Here is a 27,286-nt window from a genome sequence, read left to right on the forward strand (position 1 = left end):
ACCATTTTTTTCAACTCACTGATTAATGCTTGAGGTTTTATTACGCACTTGGGGAAATGACCACTTTGACCTAAGATTAACATGTTATAATTCCATTAGCAAAAATGCAAGTTATCCTTGCAAACTTCCTAATGTGGACACATAAATATATAATCCTTATCTCAGGGTCTCTTGAGTTATTGCTGATACCAGCTGTGCAGCACTGGTTCCGTGAGATATCTTTTATTTTACTGTAGCGGGAAATATCAATGAACGTTAACAGCGTAAAAACTCTACAAGGAGGAAGAGCCCACCCATGAACTTTAATTGCACCATAGATGCTATCTTGTGCAGTGACTGGCCATTAAAATAACCTGTTTTTTCTCATATGTACCACCTTGATATTTGCTGGATCTTCCAAACAGCATGTAGGTCGTCAGTGAACTAAACAACCCCTTCTTGCAGATTGTTCCTCTGGAAAAAATGGCAGCAATGAGAGCACATGGTGTATGTAAAGAACATTACCCTCGTTAGTAAAATGTTCTGTCTTTTTTTTACAGCCTGTCAACCAGGGTCGTCACTATCAGAAAGAAATGAATCCACCTTCTCCTTCTAACCCCCGGTAAGATTCATTAATAAGCTAAATGTCTTTTTTTTATTATTATTTGAAAGATTGTGCATTTTTCTTGGTGTCACAAAATTGTTTTCCAGAACTTCTAAAGAGCTTCCAAAGTTCTTTTCTTTAGAAGGCTGAGTTCAGTCTACTTTTCTTATTTAGACTACTATGGTGTGGTAGTTAACAGTCTACCTAGGTTTAAATGGCAGCTCTGCCCTTTTACCAGCTTTAGGACTCTGAGCAACCATTTAACTCAGGTCAACCAGGCATCATAATTACTCCCTGTTCTTTTGGGATGATCATATGAATGAAAACACGAACAATTCTTAGCACTAAATTCTTAGTTTAAACTAAATTCTTAATTTCAGGCACACAGCAAGCTCTCTTTAAGTGTTAATTTATTCCATATGATTCTATTTACATAGATATTTTATTTTAATTAGTATGTGAAGTTTAGTACCTTTTAGGCATGAATCATTTGGTATTATCACGTTCCTTTAAATTTATCAAGATGGCGTATATCAGTTCAAAGGCCATTCTCTTTTTCCAAAATTTCAGAAGTTAATCCCAAAATTATTTCATTATTTCACAAATGTCATTGGTATGATGAGTCATTTGTCAATATAGAAAAATCTCATTATCTTAGGCTCACTAAAGATAAGCAAATTGGAATTTGTGTTTTTGGAATATATGTAGGAGTATATGATTTTCCAGAAAATAAATTTGTTTATCAGTACAACTCAGTATCATTTTATTACTATTTATTAAATACTAGGAATTTATTAAAAATCAGTCTATTTTGAATTTCATCTACCGGATCTTAGTTATTGTAATGCATCTCATTGTCTAGCTCTCTCACCTATACTATGGTTCATCCCATAAAATGGGCCAAAACACCAGTGTTATTATTGTAGCTCTGGCTCTAGAATGTGGTATTTATTTTATTTTATTTTATTTATTTATTTCAGAGAGAGACAGAGAGAGCTCTAGCAGGGGGAGAGACAGAGGGAGGGGTAGAGGCAGACATCCCGCTGAGCAGAGAGCCCCACACAGGGCTCGACCCCAGGACCCCAGGATCATAACCTGAGCCAAAGTCAGACACTTAACCAACTGAGCCACCCACTCTCTCTCTGAGACAGAGACAGAGAGAGACAGGAGAGATTTGTTTAGTAACAATACAGGGCTGCAGGGCGCCTGGGTGGCTCAGTGGGTTAAAGCCTCTGTCTTCGACTTGGGTCTTGATCTCAGGGTCCTGGGATCGAGCCCCGCATCAGGCTCTCTGCTCAGCGAGGAGCCTGCTTCCTCCTCCCTCCCTCCCTCTCTCTGCCTGCCTCTCTGCCTATTTGTGATCTCTGTCTGTCAAATAAATAAATAAAATCTTTTTTTAAAAAAGAATACAGGGCTGATCAGAAAGAATGAATACTTAACATTTACATTGACCTGGAGGGTATTATACTGAGTGAAGTAAGTCAGTCAGAGAAAGGCAATTATCATATGGTTTCGCTCATATTGGAATATTAGAAACAGGGCTGAGGCCTGCAGGGGAAGGGAGGGAAAACTGAAGGGGAAGTCGTCAGAGAGGGAGAAAAACCATGAGAGACTCTTAACTATGGGAAACAAACTGAGGGTTGCTGGAGGGAAGGTGGGGGTGGGGGTGGGATAATTGGGTGATTGGGTTGCGTGATGTGATAAGCACTGTGTTATGCACAACTGATGAATTCTTGAACTCTATACCTGAAACTAATGTTGTGCTATATGTTGGTTAATTGAACTTCAATAAAAATTTAAAAAGTATACAGAGCTGCCCTGGAACAGAAGGGCAACCAGGCCTCAGGAAGGGAATAGAACCATAATGCTGAGAGGCAGCCAAGCGGTATCCTCACTCCATCTCTCCTTGCTTCTTCCTTCTGTTCCATTGTTCTCTCTAAGCCAACAGCTTTCTGTTTGCAGTCACATATGGCTATCTGACAGCTCTTGAGTTTATATGTCACAGTTCATAGCACTTCCCGAGCCTGACAGGCTATGTCTGAATCCCAGTTCCTACTTTCCAGGAGAGAGAATGTGATTGGCCTTGCTTGGGCCAGGTATCCACTTTCGGTCCAGTCAGTAATGAACAGCCAACCGAGCCTTGTAAAACTAACATGGCTGCCGGGAGACCACCTACATGGTTTACAGGACTTTTTTTTTTTTTTTAGATTTTATTTATTTATTTGACAGACAGAGATCACAAGTAGGCTGAGAGGCAGGCAGAGAGAGAGGTGGAAGCAGGCTCCCCACTGAGCAGAGAGCCCGATGCAGGGCTCGATCCCAGGACCCTGGGATCATGACCTGAGCCAAAGGCAGAGGCTTTAACCCACTGAGCCACCCAGGCACCCCGGTTTACAGGACTTTTAATGTGGCCCAGAATATTGACAGAAGTAGAGTAAATGTTCTTTATTAGTAATCACTTCTAAGTGTTCCTGGTCTATACACATGATCTGGTCATTCTTTCATGTTACCTGATAGGGGGAATTGCCACTGTCATAAATAAATATAATAAGGAGTTCAAAATTGAGTTTGTAATTTCAGAGTATATAAAAAGGTATTTCAACATTCTTAAAATCAGTTGTCTGATTTTAAAATCTTAAAATCTTTCAGCTCATAAGCTCTTTTAATCTGTGTATGAATAAACTTTTAAGGTAACTGGAAATCCAGCTTTGGTTCAAAGTGTAACAATCATTATTTGCAATCTGAACAAATGAATGTGACAGTACCGATGTGTTAGAAAATGGAGACTTTTGTTTCAATAAAAGGTAAAAGGAGAAAGAGGACCCAAGTCCCATCCTCATTCTCCTACTAACCCAGTATCTGATCTCAGACAAGCCTCTCAACCTGTCCAGACCTCAGCAATAGTATGAATGCCCTCGTGTGTAAAGGAAAGGATTTGAGTTACATGCTCTCTCAGGTCACTTCCAGCCTTGTGATTCTGTGACTTTGATGAGACTCATGGACTCTACAAATGAAACCCAGTTCCACCATCAGAAGGAACACTGCCCTACCTAGGAGACATACCTCATAATGTTGTATTAATTCATTAATGTTTAGATGTAGTACTATGTAACTTTAAATATCTCTTCTAATATTTGATTCCCAAAGATGGAATATAAGAAAATTCACCAACCAGACAGCATATTTTATTTGGCCAATTAAATGTTCATTCATTTAAGGAAAATTAATTTACATTTTTACACAATAAAGTAAAAAGCCAAATTCCAAAGCAAAGACAAAATGCTGTCAGTCCCATTTGTCAACAGATTATCCACCCAGTTTCTTAGAAAATTACTATTTAGCTGTTCAGAAAACTTGTGGATTACGTGGTTTGGCTCTTGGCTCCATAAATCCAGCAGCTTGAAAGAATTGGCAGAAAGACATTATTGGACCGTAAATAAAGACAATGATAAAGTTAGGCGGTCAGCATAGATCATCATATAAAAATGGGATAAATTAAATCATGTAATACATGTAAGTTAACTTAAAATTGAAAACTATAACTCTTTTAAGATTTGTATTTATTATATTTCTTACAAATAGTATCCCACACCTAGACCCTAAAACACAGAACTCTGAAATTTAAACTTAAATTTAGAAGATACTGATAATGAACATGAAAAAAATATAAGAATTGAAAAGTCTTTCACTCTACCCCTTGGATGAACAAGCATCTAACCTGAATTCTGGATTGAAAGTTCTACCAGCAGAGGCCCTGAACAACACATGAGAAGCAAGTAGTCTTTGATTTCCTGAATTGAGTGTTATTGTGATCAGAGTAATGCAGACATGATGGGGATGAGGACACATGTGGGTGCAGGTCCTTCAAGACACCATGCTGGTGCCCTGTGGGAGCAGAAGTGGCCACGTCAGCCTCAGTGAAATATCTACAGCTATTCCAGAGAACAAAGATTTGTACCCACACTCATACTCCTACGCACACTTGTACCCATACTCATGCCCACACACGCATATATTTAGAATCAGTTTTCAGTTAGCTTAATTAATGTCACAGAACAACCAATATCCCCAAAGTCTTTCATGTACATTTTGCTCTGGGAAGACTTTTCTTTCTGCAACATAATTACCTTCTTAGTTTTATGTGTTTATGATTAAAGATAGCATGCAGTTCACAAAGCAGGCAAATTTGGGTTTTGAAGAGTTGACTCTAGGATGCCAATAACTAAAACACAGCATATATTCATAGATTGTTTTCCTCAGAGTCAAAGAAGCCACTTGCGCTCGCAGAGCAATGCTTGACATTGGTTGGAAGTGGGAAACAACGGTAATCATTTCCTGAGAAGTTTACGGTCTAGGATTGAAATCCATGTGGTTCACCTCATGATATCCCCTGGTGTCTAGATTTGCAACAAAGCCATTTCCCTTCGCGTTGTTAGGCCTGGGTCTGATGGTTCTTATTTTTGCGTAACATGCTGACTGATATTTCAGCAGCGTCTCAGATTCCAGGGCCCTTGCCTCCAGTGTCCACCCACGCTGCCTCTTGGGGCACTGACAGCCTCTATGACAAGGTGCAGAAACAGCTAACATAATCTAATACAATTTAGAGGCGTGTTGGGTAGGAGGAAACAATTTCACAGTTCATTCCTGTTGAGAAATGTCTCCTAGCATGTTAACGTACGTGTTGCCAAATGGAGCAAAATGGATGCTGTTTGCAGCCTTAAGTAATTTCTTTGAAAATGCCATCTATTGGTTTGTGGGGTTTAGAGCTATCCCTTAGGCACATCCATTTAGGTGTTTATGTAGATTCTTCAGAACAGCTCGAGATATTTTTGTTCAGAAATGGGTTTTATAAAATAAGCTGTGATTACATTCTGGTTGTCTGTTCCTGTGGATGGAGTCGATAACCAGTCTTTCATTTCAAATGGTGATTATACTTGCTATTTTTACAACTCATTGGAAAATTAGGGAGAGAAGGGAAGGTAGTCAGAGGCCCCATAAGGTTCTAAATGTTTATGGAAATAAACAGTAGAGAAAATAATCCCTGAATGCCCAAACAGTAATGAATGGCCTGGTTTTTTGCAGTGTTTGCTTTATGATTTATTGCTTATCTGTAGATTTTTTTCAAATGTCACCACCAATTGTATGAAGGTTTGCATCCTTTGCCGCTTTGCTACATGTTTGTGTGATATAAACATACTTATAACTGTAATTAGATGATAAAGCCCTGCAGACTTTGACAAGTGATTAATAACCACTGACCCCGGTTCACGCTGGCTCAGCCGGCCTGACTGAGGCAACTGGCCTGTCATCGTAACCTACAAGTACTACTCTGGACTGATCGCTGTGGCTTCATTTTTCTTTTCTCCCCAGTTGTCAGGACTCAGCCTGATGGGTTTCTCTATTGCTTAAGCTTTTTTTTCCCCCCACCAACACAAAAAGGAGAAAATGTATAAATAAATAAAATAAAATACAGAACTTGCATGTCATGTTTCTCCCGAAATGATTAAGTTTGGATAATTTTAAAGCAAGTAAGTCAGATTTTTTAACAAATACTCCTCCTTCAGACCAAACCACAACAGAGGATTTCCTGATTAGCCTTGCAAACGGTTTCTCTGAACGTTGTGTTATGGTTGTTTTCCATTATCTACATTTTTGCATTACATCTTAATGATCTGTTTATAAAACCAAAGGCACCAGTTTTTACTTTCATCATTTCTCTCGTTAGCTTAAGAAAAGCTGTCCGTATTGCTGCCTCTCATTTCACCCTCCCCCATTTCCAGCACCTGCTCATCTGCAGGCTGCAGTTCTCCGGACTCGGAACCCCAGTCTGGTTCTCGATCCTTGACCGCCATTGCTGCTCTAGCTGTGGGTTCCCCAGGGGGCAGGGTGGCGTCATGCTCTCTCTCCTCCCGGTGCTGTTCAACTGGCCTGGCTTGGGTAGGAGCTCAGATAACACGGAGAAATGAAAGTCTTAATCCTGAATGTTAACCAGTTAAATGTCGAGTTTTTCCTTACATCTTTGCAAGAATTACCCTTTCCTTTCCTGAAAATAGGATGACAGTAGCATTGCTTTATTCATAAGCAGGATAGCGATGTGTTTTTATGAGAGGCTCTTGTTTGGGCTGTTTACATCTAATTTCCATGCATGTTCTACTCCCTGCTGACCAGAGATCCCTAGACACTGATATCCATTAGAATGGCCCTAATCTTTAATACATAATATAATATGTATTATTTATACAAGCTATTTAATAATAATAATAGCTTCCAATACCTTCTATATTCTAATGACTCTGAAAGTTATATGTCCAGTCCTGACCCTCCCCTGAATTCCAGACACACCTCTCCAAGCAGCCAATTTGACACATACCCACTTGGATCTCAAATCCAAGTATTCACAACAACTTGGTTTTTCTCTCCCTCTACACATCTGTTTATTCTTCAGTCTTCTGTACCTCAGAAGATGTCACCATCATCCCACTTTTACTCAAGACAGAAAGCAAGAGTGCTCCCTGCTTCCTCACCCTGACCCATTCCGTGTCCATCCTCAGTAAATAGCGCTGGTGCTCCCTCCAACCAAAGCCTATGCCAGATCCAGCCTGTCTCTGCCGCTGCAATCCCAACCCACGGTTGTCATCACCCCTACCTGGACACATGCCATAGCTTCCCACCTGCTTTCTCTGCTCCTTTGGCCCCTACTGGAGCCCAGCATGGCCCCATGGAAAACCTCCCAGAGGTTACCCACTGCTCTTGGGGAACCGAATAGTAGTCCTTACCCTGGGTACCACCATCCAGACTGTCCCTCATACCATTGTGTACCCTGCTCACTGTGTATCAAATACCATGGTCGTGTCCCTTTTACCTGGACACTCCAGGCTTGATTCCACTCAAAGAGCTTTGCATGAGAGGCCCCTTTGCTTGGAGTTCCCTCACCCCAGAAAAGACCCTAGATAGAAGCTTCCTCCTATATACATGTCATACATACATACATACATACATACAGCTCCATATACATGTCATCACCTCAGAGAGGCCCTTCCTTAGCATCCAACCTAAAATAGCCCTAGTCAGCCTCATTATATTATCTTTTTTTGTTTTTACTACAGTACTCCTCACTACCTGATATCTTCTTGCTTGTTTGCCTACTGTCTACACACGCGTGCGCGTGCACACACACACACACACACACACACACACACACACACACACACACACACACTTCCAGAATACACTGGAAATGTAAACTGCCTGAGCCTAGGGACTTTATCTCTCTCATGCTCACTATATACCTAGCTCCTCAAACAGCGCCAAACACAAAGGAGACACTCGAGAAATATGTGTTGAACTCATTGACCCTCACTCACAGAAATGAATTTCCCCTTTCTCCCTACACCAGCTACCTCGCCCTAGATTTAACTGCTAGCCAGAACCCAGAAGTACCTGCATACTTTTCTCCCTTGAGGGTGTCTGGAACCTGGCCCTGTTCCTACATGTAGTAAATGAAATCTCTCTCATGAAGTTGTTTAAAATGATCCCTTAAAAGATAGCCACAATCTAAAGTCTCCAGTTAAGTATCATTTTAAACCTCTCAGCAGAGGCAAGTTTTCCGAAACTGAACTCCTATGTTTTGTTTTGTTTTGTTTTGTTTTGGGTGTTCTTATTGGAAATTGCTTATCTGTATTTGCCTATGCATGCCTATTTTGTGGAGTCAGGTGCCACTTGGTAGAAGTCGCCTTGGGTTGCCACTGTGGCAGAGGTATACCTGACCTTGGCCGGGCCAACAGAATCTGGGCAGGTAACTGGAAAAGAAGCAAAAAAGCAAAAAGACGGAGAGTGGGGGGGAGACAGAGTCTGAGCTTATGGTGTTGATGCCCTTTAAATTCAAGTGACTCCTTGCTCCTCCTGTTCCTGAAGAGGTCCTTAGCCCACTGGTCAAGCTTTACAATAGTCTTTAAGAACACTTGATAGAAAGAGGACTCCTTCCCTCCTAGTTCCACAAGCAAAGTCCTGGCTTAGAGTGGCTTCTCCAGCCTCTCTAGCCCTGTCATAGAGAAAACTCAATCCCTCAGTAATCATCCCACTTCTTTCCTCTGACCACTCGGAACCTAGGACCATGCCTGGGCCCAACTTTGAGGCTACCCTTCCCACTGGGTTCCAGCAGTTCACCAACGGTGCTGCCCCATTGCTGCTTTCTCCTCTGCTCTTGGCACTTGGCTGCCCAGCCCACTTTGGGTCCTGGTTCTGACCACTTATTCTGCCAGAGCCGGTTAGCTCGGATTGCACACCCTCGCCAATCTCCCTGTTCCAAGACCTAACTGGCCAGCACCCCTGCACACCTGAACAAAATTTCTTTTTCTTCACTCGCTCTGCTTGTTCACTCTGGCGCTGCCAGCCTGGGCATCGGCTGACCCCCACTCTTCAGTTTCTCAGTTGAGATGTCTACCTGCCGTCTGACTGGCTCTCTTGGGCCCCTGGGACTCAGCATTTCAACCTGAATCTCCTACTTTTTCTGTTGTACTTCATGAGAGGATCTAAAGCCATTAGGGCTGGGGAAACACTCATCAATATTTTAGTTATTGTCATATTTTCCAAAATTGCAGACTCAAGAAACACATATCCGTAAGAGTTATAGAAAAGAGATTGCACCCTCCCCCCTCACTTTTCCCCAAAGCTTCTGTATCTGAAATGATGGATCCCTGAAAATTCTTAGCATTTTTAACTGGCAGAATGAAGAACTCCTGCGATTCCCTGGGCCTCCCCATCCGGTGTTACCCATCCACATGATGAACTCAGATTACCTTTGGCCCAGGGTCCAATGTAAAGAAGGTAATTACCAAAGCAATTATTTACCATTCTAACACTTTACCATTTCAGCTTTTAATTAAAAGATTCAGTTTTTCCTTCTAGAGTAATGAGCACGTTTAAAAAGTCGAAGTACTAATTCTAGTTTATAACATTCACCTCTATTCTGAATGGGAAGGGAGGGGATTGTAGACTGAGGCCCAGGATAATGACATGAACCTAAGAAATGGAAGACTGTAATTATGGTTCAGTGGCCGGAGCCAGTCGCATCCCTAGACTGACTGCCCCATCATTCATTCTGTAACGTGATGCAGAAAAGCTCCCCTTGTTATTTAAACAAGGAACCACTACAGCATGAGATGACTGAGACCATGTGCCAATCAGACCTGTAGAAACACTCCCTGAGTACTTTCGAAGCACCTACTATGTGCAGAGTGCCTTGGCGAGGTGACGTTCACGTGCCATCTGAGCTTGCGGCCTGCTGATGTGGCTTGGCCTCCCCAGGAGGGGTGTGAACGTTTTAGGAAAAGTGTCCAGGGGTGTGGGAGTGGGTCCCTAGCCTGCCATGGAGAAATCGTTGCCCTTCCAAACCTGCACTTACTCGCAAACTCTGTTTTTGTTGGCAGTTGGTTCTGTTTCTTCTCAGTAATTATTTTGTTTCACTTGTTAATGAAAAACATTACATTTGGAAATTGATTAATGTTAAAACACATACTTCTTCACTCTAACAATATATTATGTATACCCGAGTTTACAGCTTCATATTTTGCTGTTCATTGCCACATAAAAACTCACTCAGTATGATAAATACCACATGAGACGAACGTTCAGCCAGTTTAAAATGACTTAAAGGAGAAAAAGCAAACAACTTTTAGCTGATTTGATTGAATTAACACTAACATTATTGTTCTATTGACTCTTTCTTGTCCATTGATTTTTAAAAGCCTTTAGCTCCCTTGCCATCCATTAAGACAAATCAGATGCAATTTGGTGCTCAGGACAAGAAAATGCTGTCGGGTGTTGGGTGTACACGTGGAAAAAACATTGTCTGTGTGCTGAAAAGGACTGATTAGAAAGCCAGGGCTCATAACTTCCCTGCTTTTGACTTTCGAGGTTAACAATAATGACCTTTATTTTAGTATGTGAAAACCTGGATCAGTAACAAGTGAAGCCAAATTGTGATTTATAGAGGATGTACCTTATCTCTTATTTAAGGTGAAAGGAAACTAGAATTTCTACGTTCTCCTGTCTTTCAGCTTCATTCTCTTTATTTGCAGAATTTATAAACTAATAAGCAGCTGAACTAAATAAAGCAAGAAACAAGGGGAGCAGAGAATATATTCTGTTGAATTAACAGCGAGCAAATTTTAAACCACAGAACCATTTGTATTATCAAAATAGCCATGAGCAGGGGCTCCTGAGTGACTCAGGCTTTAAGCGTCTGCCTTCAGCTCCGGTCATGATCCCAGGGTCCTGGGATCAAGTCCTGCATCAGGCTCCCTGCTCTGCGGGAAGCCTGCTTCTCCCTCTTCCACTCCCCCTGCTTGTGTTCCCCCTCTCATGGTCTCTCTCTCTGTCAAATAAATAAATAAAATCTTAAAAAAAAAAAAAAAAAAAAAAAACCAGCAATGAGCAAGAAACCCGAGATCTGGCCTGGCCTGACATCAATCAACATCATGATAAAAGTGAAGGTCTTAACTTAAATAAAATCACATTGTGGCTTTCAATTAAACAGAGGTATTTATGCTAGTGAAGCCCTGTCTTTTGCGGGAAGCAATTCATCCCTAGATGAATGGACAGATAGCTTTTCCTTTCCTTTTTTTTTTTTTTAATGAAATTTTTTTCCTTTACACCTAGGGGTAGGGGTGAAGGGTGAGAATCTATTTGTTGTCCACCAACACTGGAAGAAAATTCTTCTATGGTCAGTGTTTTGATACAGTGAAGGGAGTGCTTACTTTATGATTACCATTTTCCCTCTTCCGACCTCTTTCACAACACTTTTATTGAAACCGGAAACCGCCTTCATTTTGGAAACACTATTAACTCACATTAAGAGTCCAGAAAAGTTGTAGTTTCAACTGCTGGAATAATGGAAGAAATGAGAAACAAACAAGAACAACCACCCATGTGAAGTTTCTAAATTTGCTTGTGATTTTCTAAATTTCCATGCTAGCAAAAAAGCAAGTCGCAGCAAGTCATACAGTAAATGAAGATATTATGTATTAGAGAAGGAATGAATCTGTCACTTTGACGGATTGTGAGGCAAAGAGCAGATTAACAGATTACTCATAGTCAGAAGGCGGCTCAGTGTGAAAAATGTGCAGGAAATGATAAGTGCGGGTTTGTGCTGATTTAATGATATTTTTAAACTACAATAACACTCTGGTAGTATAATATAATAAAGCACTTTGCTTGCATTTTTAAATCATCAACATATTTCCAGTTTGACCTTAAAAACATTTTGGACCATTCTCTATTAAAATATGTAGCTTTCAAATTAGAAAAAGGCACCATCTGAAATATCAGAGCAATGACCTTACAGGAAATTGCCTTTTAAAGCCAGTTCTTTCCTAAACTAGAATTTGTAATACCAATTTTAATTGTGTTTTAAGTACACAAACACCACACATACTTTCTCTTTGGGCATTTAAATCACTTACAACAAGAAACTGTTTTCTCCTTAAGAACCATTTCCAATGAAATGCTTCCTAGATGCCACTGATGTGTCTTCATATTTTCTTTGCAGGTTTTTAGTTTTGTAGTTGAGATCATGGAGGGCTTATGAATAAAACTATTGTATTTTTCCACAGATGGTGGATAAAAGCCGTTCAAATTTTAATTGAGTACTCTGAGTTACAGCAAAAAATAAGATGAATTACTTGTTTTATTTTATATTATTACAAATATCTGCCAGAAAGCAAAACTTTTCTAAGAGGTTTGCATTTTTATATAAATAAAATTGGGATTTGAGGAGCACACTTTTAGTTAATTTGACAATGATGGACTGGCATTGCCAAGAATTTTCAGAATAAAATTTCTGTAATGCATTTAAATGATTTTTATTCTAACATCTTAATATTCAAAACCTAATATAAGGCTTGAGTTGTTTCATATCTTCTCTCAGTTCACCAGTGATGGCTTGACATAGTTAGGTACAATGAACCTTGTAAGATAGTAAAATATTACATTTTCTGTCTAAACACTTGTATCTAACCCAAGTAAAATAAACTTACTAACATGGCATGCCAAGGGCTTGAATCCCTGACATGATTATGGTTCAAACTATGTTTTACAAATACAGGGAAGACTTCTACCAGAATTCAGCATGTTTTGTACATTTCCCCTCTCCTAGTATAGTAATACTCTGAACATGGGATAAGTGATCAAGCTGATATAGAGGTAGTCAATATTCTTCTTGGTAGAAACTCTGAAATGTATGCAACAAAAGCGGTTTGCATGTTTCCTGGCTTCTTTGCGTATTTACTGTCTGCGACAGTTACTAACATGTTTTGCCAGCTTTTCCCAGATCTCCCAATGCTAACCACATTGTTGGATTGCATTTCTAAGCCACTTGGTTTTGGAAGGAGCAAGTTAGCCCAACCAGTTCTAACCAATGCATTGTGGGCACAACAACCTATGTTGTTGCTTGGCTGAAACATTTGACTGCAAGTGTGAGACCTTGCAGAGTTCTTTTCCCCTCCCCCCCGCCCCGACACCTACCGGCAACATTCAAGATAGTGGTTGTTTATGTCAGCCTGTTGTTGAATGACTTTGATAAACTGTTCCCCTGATCATCTGTCATGGACATTTAGCATGAGCGAGAAATGAACCTTTGTTGTTTTTAAGCCACTGAGATTTGGGGGTTGTTTGTTACCAAGCATAATAACCTTATTCTACCTGACAAAGTTACTACCTATGACATTGAATATATTTTGTCATAAGAAATATGGTGTTTCATATACATTCATATTTGAAAATTTAGAAGTGGGTTAAAATCATTGAGCTCAGTATGGGATTCATTGGCATATAGTAGAATAAGTGGTTTTAGGAAGGGATATAGTACACTGGTTAAAAGCCCCATCTCTGGAATCAAAATGCTAGGTTTGTTATTTTAAAGATTAAATGAACTATATGTTAAAGTGATTTGCACAGGGCCTGCCATATGTATTTTCATTAAATGGTAGAAAGGGGGCTGCCTGGGTGGCTCAGTCAGTTAAGCATCTGCCTTTGGCTCAGGTCATGATTCCAGGGGCATGGGATAAAAAACCCTGCATAGGACTCCTTGCTCAGCTGGGAGCCTGCTTCTCCATCTCCCTCTGCCTGCTGCTCCCCCTGCTTGTGCACTCTCTCTCTCTCTTGCTATCTCTGTCAAATAAATAAAATCCTAAAAAACAAATAAAAATAAAGTAAATGGTAGAAAGGGATTGTAGTGGTGGTAGGGGTATTGATAGGAATATTAAGAACATAAAGTTTTCAAGAAAGAAAAAAGATCACACTGTGAGAGAATCAGAGAATCAGAATCAGAGAATCCCGAAGAGTATAAAGAGATTACTTAAAATTACAAGATTATTTAACCCAGCATCTCTTCACAAGTCTCCTCTGCACGTCTTTGCCAAGGAGGCAGGCTCAGTGTAGCATAAAGCAGCCCCTCCATTACTGAGCATCCCTTAGACTGAGCTGACATAGGTTTCCCAATAGCTTCTCCCTTAGGGTCCTGTTGTCTTTCCAGAACAATGATTTAAGTCAACATTCTTTCACATAATACTCTCTGAATTTTGAATATTGCTTTTTGGGTGTTCCACTTTTCTCCTCCAGTGTCCCATTTCTCCACCCTCAAGTCTACTTTGCCATTCCTGGTCCCGGTATAGTTTTGGACACTTTTGGGTTTATCAGATTGGGGGTTCTCTAAATTGAACAGGCTAATGTAATAGTTCAAATTACAGTTAAACCATTGACCGGGACACTGTATATATTAGGGTACCTCAAATCACATTAATTTTTTTTTAGTACCCATGTCCCATTAATGGTTTATCTCTGACTTTTGGTCACCTAAAACATATCACCACCTTTCTTCTGGACCATTGCTGTAACCCCCTAACTTATCTCTCTGCATTTACATGTGCCTTTTCACCACATCCCATACCTAGCCCCTGCAGAGCAGCCAGAGCAGCCTTTTCTAAACACACATCTGACTGTGACACTCAGATATTAAAACCCTTCAATGGCTTCTCATTGTTCATAGGCTAAAGGCAAAATCTTTCAATCACCTGCAAGGCTTGAGTGGTTTGGTGCATGCCTACTGGGCCAGCCTTATGTTGCATCATTTCCCCTCTAGAGATTTGTGCTTTAGCTGCACTGGCTGCTTTTCCTTCTCAAACCTGCCTACTTCAGGGCCTTTGCCCATTGCTGTTCCTTCCTAGATTGTTTTCCACTACCTTACCTTCCACATTGACTGGTTAATACCTATATATCCATTAGATTTCCTCTCAAGTATCACTTCCTCTAGGGAACCCCCAAGCCCCATTCATGTGTTCTCACAGCACCATTTAACTTCACAATGTTTATTCCTTTTTGTGTGATTATCTGGTTGATGTTGGTCTCACCCTCCATACTATACTGTAAGCTCTAAAGGGCAGAAACTCTATTTTTGTATTGTTTGCTTGCTAGAATCTGACACAAAACTGGATCTTGGTAGATACTTGTGGAATAAATATCAGTGTCCGAACCAATTTTCTTGACTATCAAGATCATTCTGAATCTCAGTTTTGTCACCCAGTCTATTCTCTCTCCCAGCCAAATGTTTCCTATAAATGTGCAAGGCATGCTCACTGTTCTTGCAGGACAGTTATAACCTTAAATAGGTCATCACTGAATATAAAGCCCTTTCGTCCTCCATTAAAGACCTTCCATCATGTTGATATTGATCAAAAGCACTTTGAAGTAATGTGATTATAGAGGAGGAAAAACACTATTTTTTTCTTTATTCTCCTGGGTTCTGCAGCTGGACCCTGAAAATTACACTGACAAGATTAAAAGCATACAAATTTTATTTATTTATGCAACCCACATATACACGTGGGAGAAACTCAGTGAAGGGTAACTCAAAGGAGTGGTTAGAACTTAAAGTTTTTTTTAGCATCTTAGCACAAAACACTGTGTCTATAGAGAAGTGACATGACAAAACAGGAAAGGGGGTTTTGGCTCTTAGGATGGCAAACTGTGGAATGGTAAATATATAGGGGAAACTAATGGAAGATAAGGGTTGTATTAATAAGGCGTCTGTCAGTGGCATCCCTGGTGATTGAATTGTACCATGTACCAGAAAGGGCACCTTGCTCCTGGGAAATTTTATGCCCTGCTTTTAGGTAGAAGGGGAAAGGTCAGGGAGCCTATCCTGAATCTACTATTTCTCAAGTGTCTTCAACTCAAAACAATCAATATGCGAAAGCAGTATTTTGGGGGTGGCATGTTCAGAAACTTTACATGATAAATCTAAATTATTTTAACTTACAAACAGTTCAATAGTATACTTCTGATGCATGATAATTTAATCATTGGGTATGATTTCTTGGATGTTATGATTCACACTCATGTGCAGCTATCCCCTATCCTTTGTCCATTGCAGACATTGCCAGCGGACTGCAATCTTCTTGCCCACTGAGCCCCACTGCATACTTAAAATCCTTCTCAATAATGTACTCCAGGCAATACTACAAATCAGAATTAGCATGTGATTTATAATTCATTTGACTTCTTTGAGCTAAAATTTCCATTATCTATTTAATCAGCTATTTTATCAAATAGTCTCTATTCCTAGTCTTACATGACACTTCCTGACTCTGGACTATTACCTTGCTATCTAAATCTCCTACTCTAAAAGTTACATCCCCACTCTTCTTTAAAACTTCCCCTGACTAGGGGCACCTGGGTGGCTCAGTGGTAAAAGCCTCTGCCTTCAGCTCAGGTCATGATCTCAGGGTCCTGGGATCGAGCCCCACATCGGGCTCTCTGCTCACAGCAGGAAGCCTGCCTCCTCCTCCTCTCTCTCTCTGCCTGCCTCTCTGCCTACTCATGATCTGTCTGTCAAATAAAAAAAAAAAAAAAAAAACTTCCCCTGACTAAAGTGAAATTAGGACTGTCCTTTTTCCAGAACCCTGACTGAGTTCTCCACATCATCCATGATTCAAGTCCTACAACGTTAACGACAGGCATGATTTATTTTTTAAGTGATTAATGTAAGTTCTGCCTCTTGCAATGGCGGTCTTGTTTGTTTCACACTGAACTTCCCTCTGAGAACAACCAGAAGCACCAAACAAAATATGAAAATCATCTGATTGAAGTTACTGGAGAGCTTCCAGGGCTGTGAGAATTTATGGGGCTTTGCTCCAGAAGAGAAGGGAGAGAGCCTGCAAGCTGTACTATTCTCTCGGGAAAAATTCCCTCCACAGAGCAGCAGCTGAGAGGCTGAGAAGCTGAGCCTAAAGCGTCCAACAGCTTCATGGGCTTGGGGGACAAAAATTGGAATTTCTGTGTCTGTGAAGACAAGAGGCCATAGTAAACTCCAGAGTGCTACACTCTAGGTAAATGAGTTAACCAGAAATAGACCAGCTCTCTGGAGAATTCAAGACACCTTTATTTTGAATTGTCCTAATTGCTGATGGCCCTCTGACCCTACCCTAATTGCCAGCCAGAAGCAAAAGAATCACATTTAGAGGAATAAATCAGCATCCAGAGCGGCTGTCCGGTTGAAATAGAATGTGAGCCACATATTTAACTTCAAAGTTTTCTAGTAACATTTAAAAATTAATAGGTAAAATTAATTTTGTTAAGTTATTTAGCACAGTATATCTGAAATACTATCATTTCATTTGTAATTTTGGGGAGGAAAGCTTTTTCTCTACCAACTTAGGTTTGAGGGATTGGTGAGAGATGGGGGCAATTAATTTGTTGACCATGTATGAATAGGAGGAAAGTTTTATATGCGCATATGGAAGCATTCTATAAGGAGAGGCCCCTCAAAGAACCTGAAGTAAAGGTTTATATATCAGCTTAATAAATGGGAGTAGAGGGGAGGGGTTAGTACTTTAGCGGAAAAGGATGGAAGGTTCTGATAAGGCTTGTTTACACAATTTCTTGGAATGTCCCCTCATGAAAGGTCAATCACCTCCCTGACTCAAGACTTTTTCAGAGTGAGGGATTTGCAGCAGCTGACTCCTGAAAAGCTCTACTCTAGTCAGAAAAGGGAAGTTTACATAAGATATCCTTCTATGTTTGCTATTTGCCCAAATGTTTTCAGCTTAAAATAGTCTTTATGTCATTCCAGTTGGTTGTTGGTCCCTCCATAATTGGTATAAAATATTGTTTTAGTAAGATACTTTACTTTTTTTTGGTCATCATAAGTCCTTGACACCCAGTGTCATTTATATTTACTGCCCATCCCAGTTCAGATTAGGTCCATTTCAAGTGCTCAGTAGCCACTTGTGATGGGTGGCTACCATATTAAACAATAAAATTCTCAAAAGCAACTTTAAAGAATAGCTTCGTGGTCTAGGGTACGCCTCATATTTCAATAATCATAAAAAAAAATTGGTAATTGACCATATTAAAATTAGGAATTTTTTAAAGAACACTACTTAACAAGACAGAAAGGCATGCCACAGAGTGAAAGAAGAGATTTGCAACACAGGAAGGGCTCCCAATATGTATAAGTCCAGAATATATAAAGAACCCCAAGTCAGTAAGAAAAAAGAGACGCTCCAAAAGAAAACAAGAATGACCAAAGACTTGAACAGGCATTTCCAAAAGAACGTTTCCAAGTGACCAGTAAACATGAAAATGTACACAGTCATTAAAAGTATCAGAAAAATGCAAGTTAAAAGAACAATGATTCCACGACACCTCATCACAATGGCTAAAATACAAAATGTCAATAATTTGGGTGAGGATTTGGAGGAACTCGAACTCTCACACAGTGCTGGTAGGAGTATAAATAGATACAACTACTTGGGGAAGTTGTTTGGCAGCAACTAGGTAAGCTGAACACAACCATACTCTTTTACCCAACAGTTACCCTCCTAGAGATATGGCCAGTAGAATGAATACATATGTGCATCCAAAAACATATAAATGGTGGGGACCCTGTCAGACTCCCAGAGTTGATATAAGGATTATTTTACAGTGAAAACTTTTGAGTTACAGAGGATACAGAAAGAAATCATATCTGAACTCCCCTTCTCTCACTAAAACAGAGCTTCCTAAAAATACAGCTGCCATGAAAACAGACTGACCATTCCCATTGGCATAAAAAATCTAACAGGACCTTCCACACTTGCCCATTGAAGACCCAAATCCATCCTCTTGTTAACTTGGCATATAAACTTTTATCTTGGGCTATCCAATGAGTTACTTATAAGCAACTCCTATGTGCACATGGAAATAAGCTTTGTCTTTTTTCCTGTTCATCTGGCTTTATTAGTTCATTTGCAAGCCCCCAACCACTGGACCCAAGTTGGAAGAGGAAAGTTTTTTCTCCCAACATAGACACATTCACGATAGCCCCAAATTGTATTTAACACAGTCCCCTTCAATAGTATACTAAGTAATTTGGGTTATATTTACACAGTGGAATACTATTTACACAGTGGGATACTATTTACACTCAAAAGCATGGATGAATTTTGATAAATGTAATGTTCAAGGAAACAATCTAGACATCTGAAGAATACATTTTTTTTTATTCCATTCATATAAAATTTAAACACAGGCCAAATAGTTGGTAGCCCACCATCTGGGCTACATTCGGGGATCAGGGAGTGTAATGATCAGGAGGAAGAGTGAGGGAAGCTTCTATTCTTGGTCCAGGTGGTGCTTATGGCCACTTTGGGATCATTCATTGAGTTTTACATTTATTATCTCTGCACTTTTCTATGTGTATGTCACACTTTCTGACTAAACGAATTTCTCGATAAGAACCATTAGTGTGACTCTTAGTCTAATATAGTCAGTTTGCTCTTTCTGGTATTTTAATGTTTCTGTATATTCCTGCCTTTTTTAGTTTACCATGTAAGCTTTCTTTAGAACCAGGACCATACTTAGATTAAATAGCAGCTGGAGTAACACATGAATAGTCATGATGATGATGGGAGCTTCGTGATGTTAAAGAATTACTGTCCTTTCTGGCAAGCCCAGTTTACTCACTGGAACGGTCCAAGCAACAAAAGAATTCTGATTATTTCCTTCCGATGTTTTAAAAATAGCATTTTACCATCATATCTGTTCAAAACTCCATTTATCACCCATATCAACGTTCAATCACAATATTTTTCATTAACCAAAATGTTACAGTTAACACACCCTGCAACTGCTGGCTAATAAACTTAGTCAACTGAAGATCCTGTCAACTTTCCGCAGTTCTTTATTTTCTCGTGTAACCAGCCAACAGTGGAGAAAATTAAATTGTCATTCACCTCACAGAGCCTTCTTTTTAGCATATATTGTTTTATTTGACTACTGAACATAAAAGAATAACCAAACTTTGAAAGGAAAATGGAAATCAGTACATAAATATGGCATCTGATAATCTGACACACTTAATGATGAAAATGATACCCTGTAGGTATTCTTTACAAAAGCCCAGAGAGCTAATTTAGAGCATTAAATTAAACCCCACCTACTCTTTCTGCAACATTAAGTCCCATCATTCCATACAAAGGCTTAGATGGTTATATTTTTTATTCTAATCTTAAGGTAATTATTCTCTAGTTAAAGTTAGAGATGGTTGCAAAGTTTTCTGCTCTTGATTTGCTAATGATTTAGTTATAATGCGTTCAACACATAGTTGTCTTGTAACTCCATAAAAGGTGTGATAAGAAGTTGCTGTAATATCAGTTAATAGTAACTACTAACACTATTACTACATCTATCACCTACTGGCTCTATCTCTGTAGCAGGCCCTGAGTGGTAAGAGTTTCCATAGGCTATATTGCTTCATTTAATCCCTGCTCCAACTGGTTGTGATGAGTCCCGTTATTCCCATATTCCAGGTGAAAAAGGTACAGTTTAACCCAAAGATTGCAAGCCTAAAAGGGAATAAATATATATATATATAATATATATATATATAAAATATAATATATATATAATATATATATATATAAAATATAATATATATATATAAATATATATATATATGGGGGGGTATTATTTATTTGACCTAGAGATAGAGAATACAAGTAGGCAGAGATGCAGGCAGAGGGAGAGGGAGAAGCAGGCTCTCCGCTGAGCAAGAAGCCGGACGTGGGGCTCGATCCCAGGACCCTGGGAAAATGACCTGAGCCTAAGGCAGCCGCTTAACCAACTGAGCTCGCCAGGCGCCCCCTAAAAGGGAATTTAAACCCAAATCAATAACTGTGCAACTTAAATTATATGGTGTGTTGGTACCCCAGATATGTGTCTAATGTCCAGCTCCACAATGGATTATCCAGGTGTTTTCTCTTGTGGTGGAGATAGTTGTTGTGATTGCTACAGTCTCCCTCTACCCGCCCCCCACCAGCCACTTATTCATCCAGATACACAGCATAGGAATATGTTAGCATTCCATTATGCGACCAGCCGAGTCTTGCTGGATTTTAGGAAATCAGTCCTAGAAGTTGAGGTGGTCAATCTGAAGTCATGAACTGGGACACCTGGGTGGCTCACTTGGTTAAGCATCTGCCGTTGACTCATGTCATGATCCCAGGATGCTGGGATCGAGTCCCAAATTGGGCTCCCTGCTCAGGGGAGAGACTGCCTCTCCTTCTGCCCCTCCCCACCCTTGCTTGTGTGCACCTCTCTCTCTCTCTCTCTCTCTCTCTCTGTGCACGCGCTCTCTCTCAAATAAGTAAATAAAATATTTAAAAAAATAAAGTCATGAACTTCTCTCTAATTCCCCATTGCCTCCCCATTCCTCCTTGTAATTATGCAGTTAAGAGCTTGAAAATATCTATGGATTCTCAGTGACAGGACTTCCTTGGTAAACGTGGTTTAAATGTGAATTTATTTTTTTCTGAGAGGCTCATTATATTAGAAACATCCACCTCTGATAGATGACCCTAATTCAGCTATTCTGTGGTTGCCATTCTCCCTGTGCATTTAGGATCAGTCTGTATGCAACAGGTTGGAGTTTTTATGGGGACCTATCACCCTTACTTTATGCTAGAGCTGTTAATACAATATATTCATGAGAGGCAACATGGGGGCTTTGGGGGGGGGTAGGAAAAGAATAAATGAAACAAGATGGAATCGGGAGGGAGACAAACCATAAGAGACCCTTAGTCTCACAAAACAAACTGAGGGTTGCCGGAGGGAGGGGGTTAGGGAGAGGGTGGTTGGGTTATGGACATTGGGAAAGGTATGTACTATGGTGAGTGCTGTGAAGTGTGTAAGCCTGGCGATTCACAGACCTGTACCCCTGGGGCTAATAATACATTATATGTTAATTAAAAAAAACTTTTTAAATTAAATTAAATTTTAAAAATATGATATACTCATGAAATCTAATTTTATTTTTAGATTTTTAGAGCACTTTTTGCTATCTGAAATAATATTCCTTCTGTAGGAGAGGAAGAACTTATTCCCTCTATCCCCCTCCATGCTTTCCTGAAAATTAGAGTGGCAAAAGACAAATAACAATAAAACAGAGATTTATTAACACCTGCAATGTGCAGAATCACAGAAGTACTCAGTGATGAGCAACTCAAAGGAGTGGTTATAGAACTTGGACTCATATAACATCTTAAAAAAAAAAGACAATAAATTTTGTAGAAGTGACAAGACAAAGGAAAGAAACTTTGAGTTTTCAGAGGTGGCAGATTATGGTAGGGGAGATATATATTATTAAAGGAAAAAAGAACAAGTTAGTAAGGTTGGTTGTGTAGATTGCTCTGGTGTCATCTCTAGTGAGAGTCTAGAGTTGGCTCCAGTGGTTAAAAAATCATCCAACACTTCCTGATAGAGAGAGGGAGGGCAAAGACGTTTTCTTGTGTCTACTTCTTCTCATTATCTTTAGCTCAAAATAATCCTTATGTCAAAGTGGCACATTTGGGGCTGGCATAGTCTGAACCCCTTCCCTTATTTGTATACTTACTTATTATCTGTCTCCACCTCTAGACTGTCAGCTCCTTATAAGCAGGGAGTGTGGCTTGGTCACCACTCTATTATCAATACTTAGAACAAAAGTATTAAGTGGCAAAAGCAGGCGTTCAGATATTTTTTTTAATGTTCCTTCAAAGATATGAAGATAAAACTCATTTTTCAGGAGATAGTTGTTTGCCCTGCATCTTCAAAGATGGCATCTTTATTTTGAATGAGAAATGCTCATTCTATGAGCATCCTTTTGCTGGGTAAAACAGTATTTGTCTCCCAAAGAAATGTAAGGTTCCTGTAGGACCACTTTTAAAATACCATAGCTTCATACAGTTTTTCTCAATCTTTCATTTTCTGTTGGGAAAGTGTACTCAGTAAATATAATTCACACGTGCACATTTTGGTGGACATGAGTCAAGGCCCTGCTCATAAATCCAGCAAAAATCCAAGAGTAGCCTCTGGTCTACCTTGGGACTCAAGTCTGCCCCCATACTGAGTGTGAAAGAAGGCTTAGCACTCCCCAAACCACATGAGGTGGGTTTTCCATAAAAAAGAATCGTGGTCTTAGGGTCATGAGGTCAAGCCCTGCATCCGGCTCTGAGCTCAGCACAGAGTGTGCTTGGGACTCTCTCTCCCTCTGCCTTACTCCCCTCTCTAAAATAAATAAATCTTAAAAAAAAAAAAAAAAAAAAAGAAGAAGAAGAAGAAGAAGAAAAGCTACATTCTCAGAAGAGGGAGAAGAAAAGTAACCAACCAAAATCACAGGTACTATGATACATTACTCACGGGCAGCTTGAACTCTTAGGAAGTAATTTCTATATGCCATGCATACGCTATCCTTTCCACCCCTCTTCAAGAAAACATATGTGAATGGGAATGATATTGAGATTACCTTGAATTCTTTTCAATTTTTCTAGGTAAATTATTTATGTATTTCCATAATTAAACTATTTTGATAACATTACATGCAACAAATGTAGTATCTGATTGCAACACACTAGTTAGCAAGTATTTATTTGTGCTCTTACTAAATTCCAAGCACAAAAAAAGAGAATTTTTTATCCCCAAAAGATTGAGAATTGCTGTTTTCACAGACAAAATTCCAGACTGTATTGCAAAAATTGACTGCACAAAATATAATCATCACTTTATTTTTTTTTTAATTTATTTGACAGAGATCACAAGCAGGCAGAGAGGCAGGCAGAGAGAGAGAGAGAGGAAGGGAAGCAGGCTCCCTGCCGAGCAGAGAGCCCGATATGGGGCTCGATCCCAGGACCCTGAGACCATGACCCGAGCCGAAGGCAGAGGCTTAACCCACTGAGCCACCCAGGTGCCCCAATCATCACTTTATAGCTATAACTGTGATTTTTAAGAGCAAGAAACAAACCATTAATAAACCAATCTTGCATTAGACATCTTGACATTTAAATTGACTTCATGCAAATAAAATAAGCAAATTGAATTTTCCAACTTACTCATCAGACACTATATGGATGCATTTCACATCCACATCTTAAAAATGTAATAAGAAAAATTTTATCTCTTTATGTGTGGCATGTCTGTTCCTGATGAATTCCATAACCAAGTTGGGTGACAACTAAACCGAGAGAAAAAAAATCACTTTTTTTGTCCTCTTTTTATTATTGTGTGATCTTTTCAAGTAGTTGATTTTGTGTGTCCTCCTTGAAGCGTTCTGAAGTTACTACCCATTTTTACTCCATAGATGAAATTTGTTCTTCTAGCATGGAAACATCAAGGGGAAGAATTGCTATGTTCATGCCTATAGTCCTCATCATAAGAGAGTTTTCACTTTATCCTGACCTGACTTTAAACATTTAGGGAAAATGCTCAATTGGTAGCCTTAGCTAATGGCACTACAATGTCACACTTCTCTGTTTAACATTCAGCTTTGTTAATCAAGGAAACCAGATTGGCTCTCTGCATGTTGATTAAATTGATTAAAGCTGTAGGCCTTGATAGCATTTTTTCAAGTGTCTCTAATTAATCAGACAATGCTTGATTAGTTTTTTCTGTTTTGAGGAGATAAACTGACTTCCTTGAGAATTTTCACCCCAAAATGATTCCCCTCCAGTGAAAGGTAAAGGATAAGTGAGTCAGGGCACTGAAACTTTTTATCTTCCAGCAACTAAAAATAAATAAATAAATAAATAAATAAAAGGAAGAAAGAAATCCTTTGAAAAGCAGATTAAAACATAATATTAACCTTCTTCTTCCATATTCTCATGAATACATCTTGTGGAATGAAGAAGTCTGTGTGTTCCTTCCAAGCTTTTAGGCTGGCCTATCACAGAGCATCTTCCGACTTTCTCATTGTTAACCGCTCTTTATCAAGTTATGTCATTGAGTTGTCAGACCCGACAGTTCAGATGTCAGCCCAGGAACTATTTTGTTTTAATAATCAGGCTTGAGGATGTGGTGTTAAAAAAATAATAATAATAAAAAGCTACCACCTATTTTTTTTCAGTCATATCTCTAGCATTAGATAAAGCAGCTGTTGTTTATGCAAATGAAAACTTGACAATTTCCAGGAACATTACCAGCATTTATAAAGACCCAAAATGTTCTGCTTTCATCATTAAAGTTGGTATTTCCAATGGGGAAGGCTGCTAGGATCAGCTCAGATGGTGCATGTTGGCATGAGGAAGGCACTATTTTCCTCTCTCCTCCCCTATTGGTTGAGGGACCAATCTAGACTCCTGTTTCCAATAAGCACTCATCACTTAAAACACTTTTTAAAAGATACTTTGAAGCTGTGTTTCAGAGACATTTTCTTACAGATGTCATCAAATTGAAAGCTCCTGAAGAGAGAGAATCTGCCTTTAAAAAGGAAAGTAGAAAAACATTCAATCAGAGCAGAAAGTGAGAAACAGATCTTACTCCTCCCATCCCCAAACCCACATTTCTACTCCCAGGTATGCTGATGGTTAACAGTTTCTTGGGCATCCTTCAGAAACTTTCTGTGCATATTGCCAGGAAATACATGTTTTATTTACATATTTTTTCAACATAAAAGGATTAAAACTCTATATTGTTCTATACTTGCTTTTTAGATTTTTACAGAATAGGTTTTAGACATCTTTCTAAATTTGCACATAGAGATGAACACATTCTTCATTAACTGCCAGGTGTTCTTTCACTGTTTGAATGTACCATCATTTATTTAGCCAGTTCACTGCTGATAGACTTTTAGGTGATTTCTAGCTTTTGTTACTGTAAACCGTGCTGTAATAAACATCCTCATGTACATATCTTTGTGAGCTTGGACAAGTAGGTGTTTACAGCAGATCCCTAGCAGTAAAATTATTTGGTCAAAAGGTAACTCTGATAGATATTACCAAACTGTCTACCAGTTTACATTCCTACCAGCTCACACTGAGTTTCATGAAACTTCAGAACTTTTGCCAAGCTACTGTATGTCAGTGGTATCTCATTATTTTAATTTGCATTTCTATGATTATATACATGGTCAATGTCTTTCCGTATTAAGGGATGCGTATTTACATGTCTTTTCTTCTGACCTGACCATTCATATCTTTGCCTACTTTTCTAGGATCATGTCTTATTTTTATCCAGTGTCCTTATATACCCAACACAATACCGGGCACACGGACCCTCGATAACTATTTGAATCTTACTTAGATAATATATGGGACACACAGAAAGAATATATAATAGTCCTAATTAGAATGTAAGATACTGGAGGCAAACTGCAATCTCTAGAGCCTTTCACTCTCAAAGGATGACAAAAACAAGATGTCTCCTTAGGAGACCTCTATACAGTAGGACCTTATTTTGATACAGTAGGAAATCTGTTTTGTCAAAGGGAAGGCTCTGTGTTCCTCACATGCATTTTCATATCCACATGTACTAAATTTCCAAACAATACCATTAGTTCTTGCCTAGATCATACAGCAACAAAATCCTAACTCTTCTTTCTAACCCCCTTCGTATTCCCCACCAATCCACTCTCCACACAACTGCTACTGCGATTTTTCTAAAAGGCAAATCCAAGATTCTTGTAGCTTAAGATCCTTCAAAAGATCCTCAAGGCCTTCAGAATGAAGTAAGAACTTTTTAGTTTGCCACCTAAAACCCCTGCCTTCTTTAGGAATTGACGACACTCCTGTCATCTAACACCTAAGTATGCCCAGTGTCTGTCATTTCACACTGCAAGCAGTGCTCCTGGCCTTCTATGCCTTTCTGCTATAGTGCATGCTGTTTTTTCTAGAATATCCTTCTACCTTTTCTCTATCTTGCTCCTCCATTCTCCTCCTTCAGGAACAACCGTTTCATCACTTTTGCTGAAACCCCCACTTGAAATCTCCTAAATGTAAAAGTTTCCATGGGCTTAACTTTATCTAACAATACTTATTTCACCTTCTTCTAAATGTTGGTCTAATGAACAGTCTGTCTCTAGGAGACTGAATTCCTCAAGGGCAGAATCATGTCTTCCTCCTCAGTACCAGCATAAAGTCTGAGACCCTGCCGGGGCTCAGTAAACATCTACTCAATGTAAAATCATAAAGCAGCTGTGCTGGTAACAGTACACAGAAGGCAAGGAAGGAGCCAGCCTCTCTCGTGCTGTCTCAAGGAGATGGGCTATTACTGTTCATATGTTGTAGTTGAATTTGATGGCTGATGCCTGGATTTGAGTCTCCAGAGTTGAATTATCTGCCATATCTAATGAGTCAGTGTCTGTAAAATGGTCCCAAGATGCTGTGTCCTTAATATTTTTTTAGACTGAGGGAAAATACTGCC

The 27,286-nt window shown here is 39.4% G+C and overlaps 1 protein-coding gene across 2 annotated transcripts in view; it reads left to right on the forward strand.

Moving 5' to 3' along the window:
* The window catches only part of CFAP20DC (CFAP20 domain containing), a 254,309-nt gene that overhangs the window by 205,234 nt on the left and 21,789 nt on the right, over window positions 1-27,286 (forward strand). For both annotated transcript variants that reach the window (XM_047690656.1, XM_047690666.1), the window contains exon 15: window positions 540-601. In XM_047690656.1, coding sequence (XP_047546612.1) covers window positions 540-601 — 62 coding nt within the window. The remainder of the gene's footprint in view (window positions 1-539; window positions 602-27,286) is intronic.

The sequence above is a fragment of the Lutra lutra genome, chromosome 1, assembly GCF_902655055.1.
Source record: "Lutra lutra chromosome 1, mLutLut1.2, whole genome shotgun sequence".
Lineage (NCBI taxonomy): Eukaryota > Metazoa > Chordata > Mammalia > Carnivora > Mustelidae > Lutra > Lutra lutra.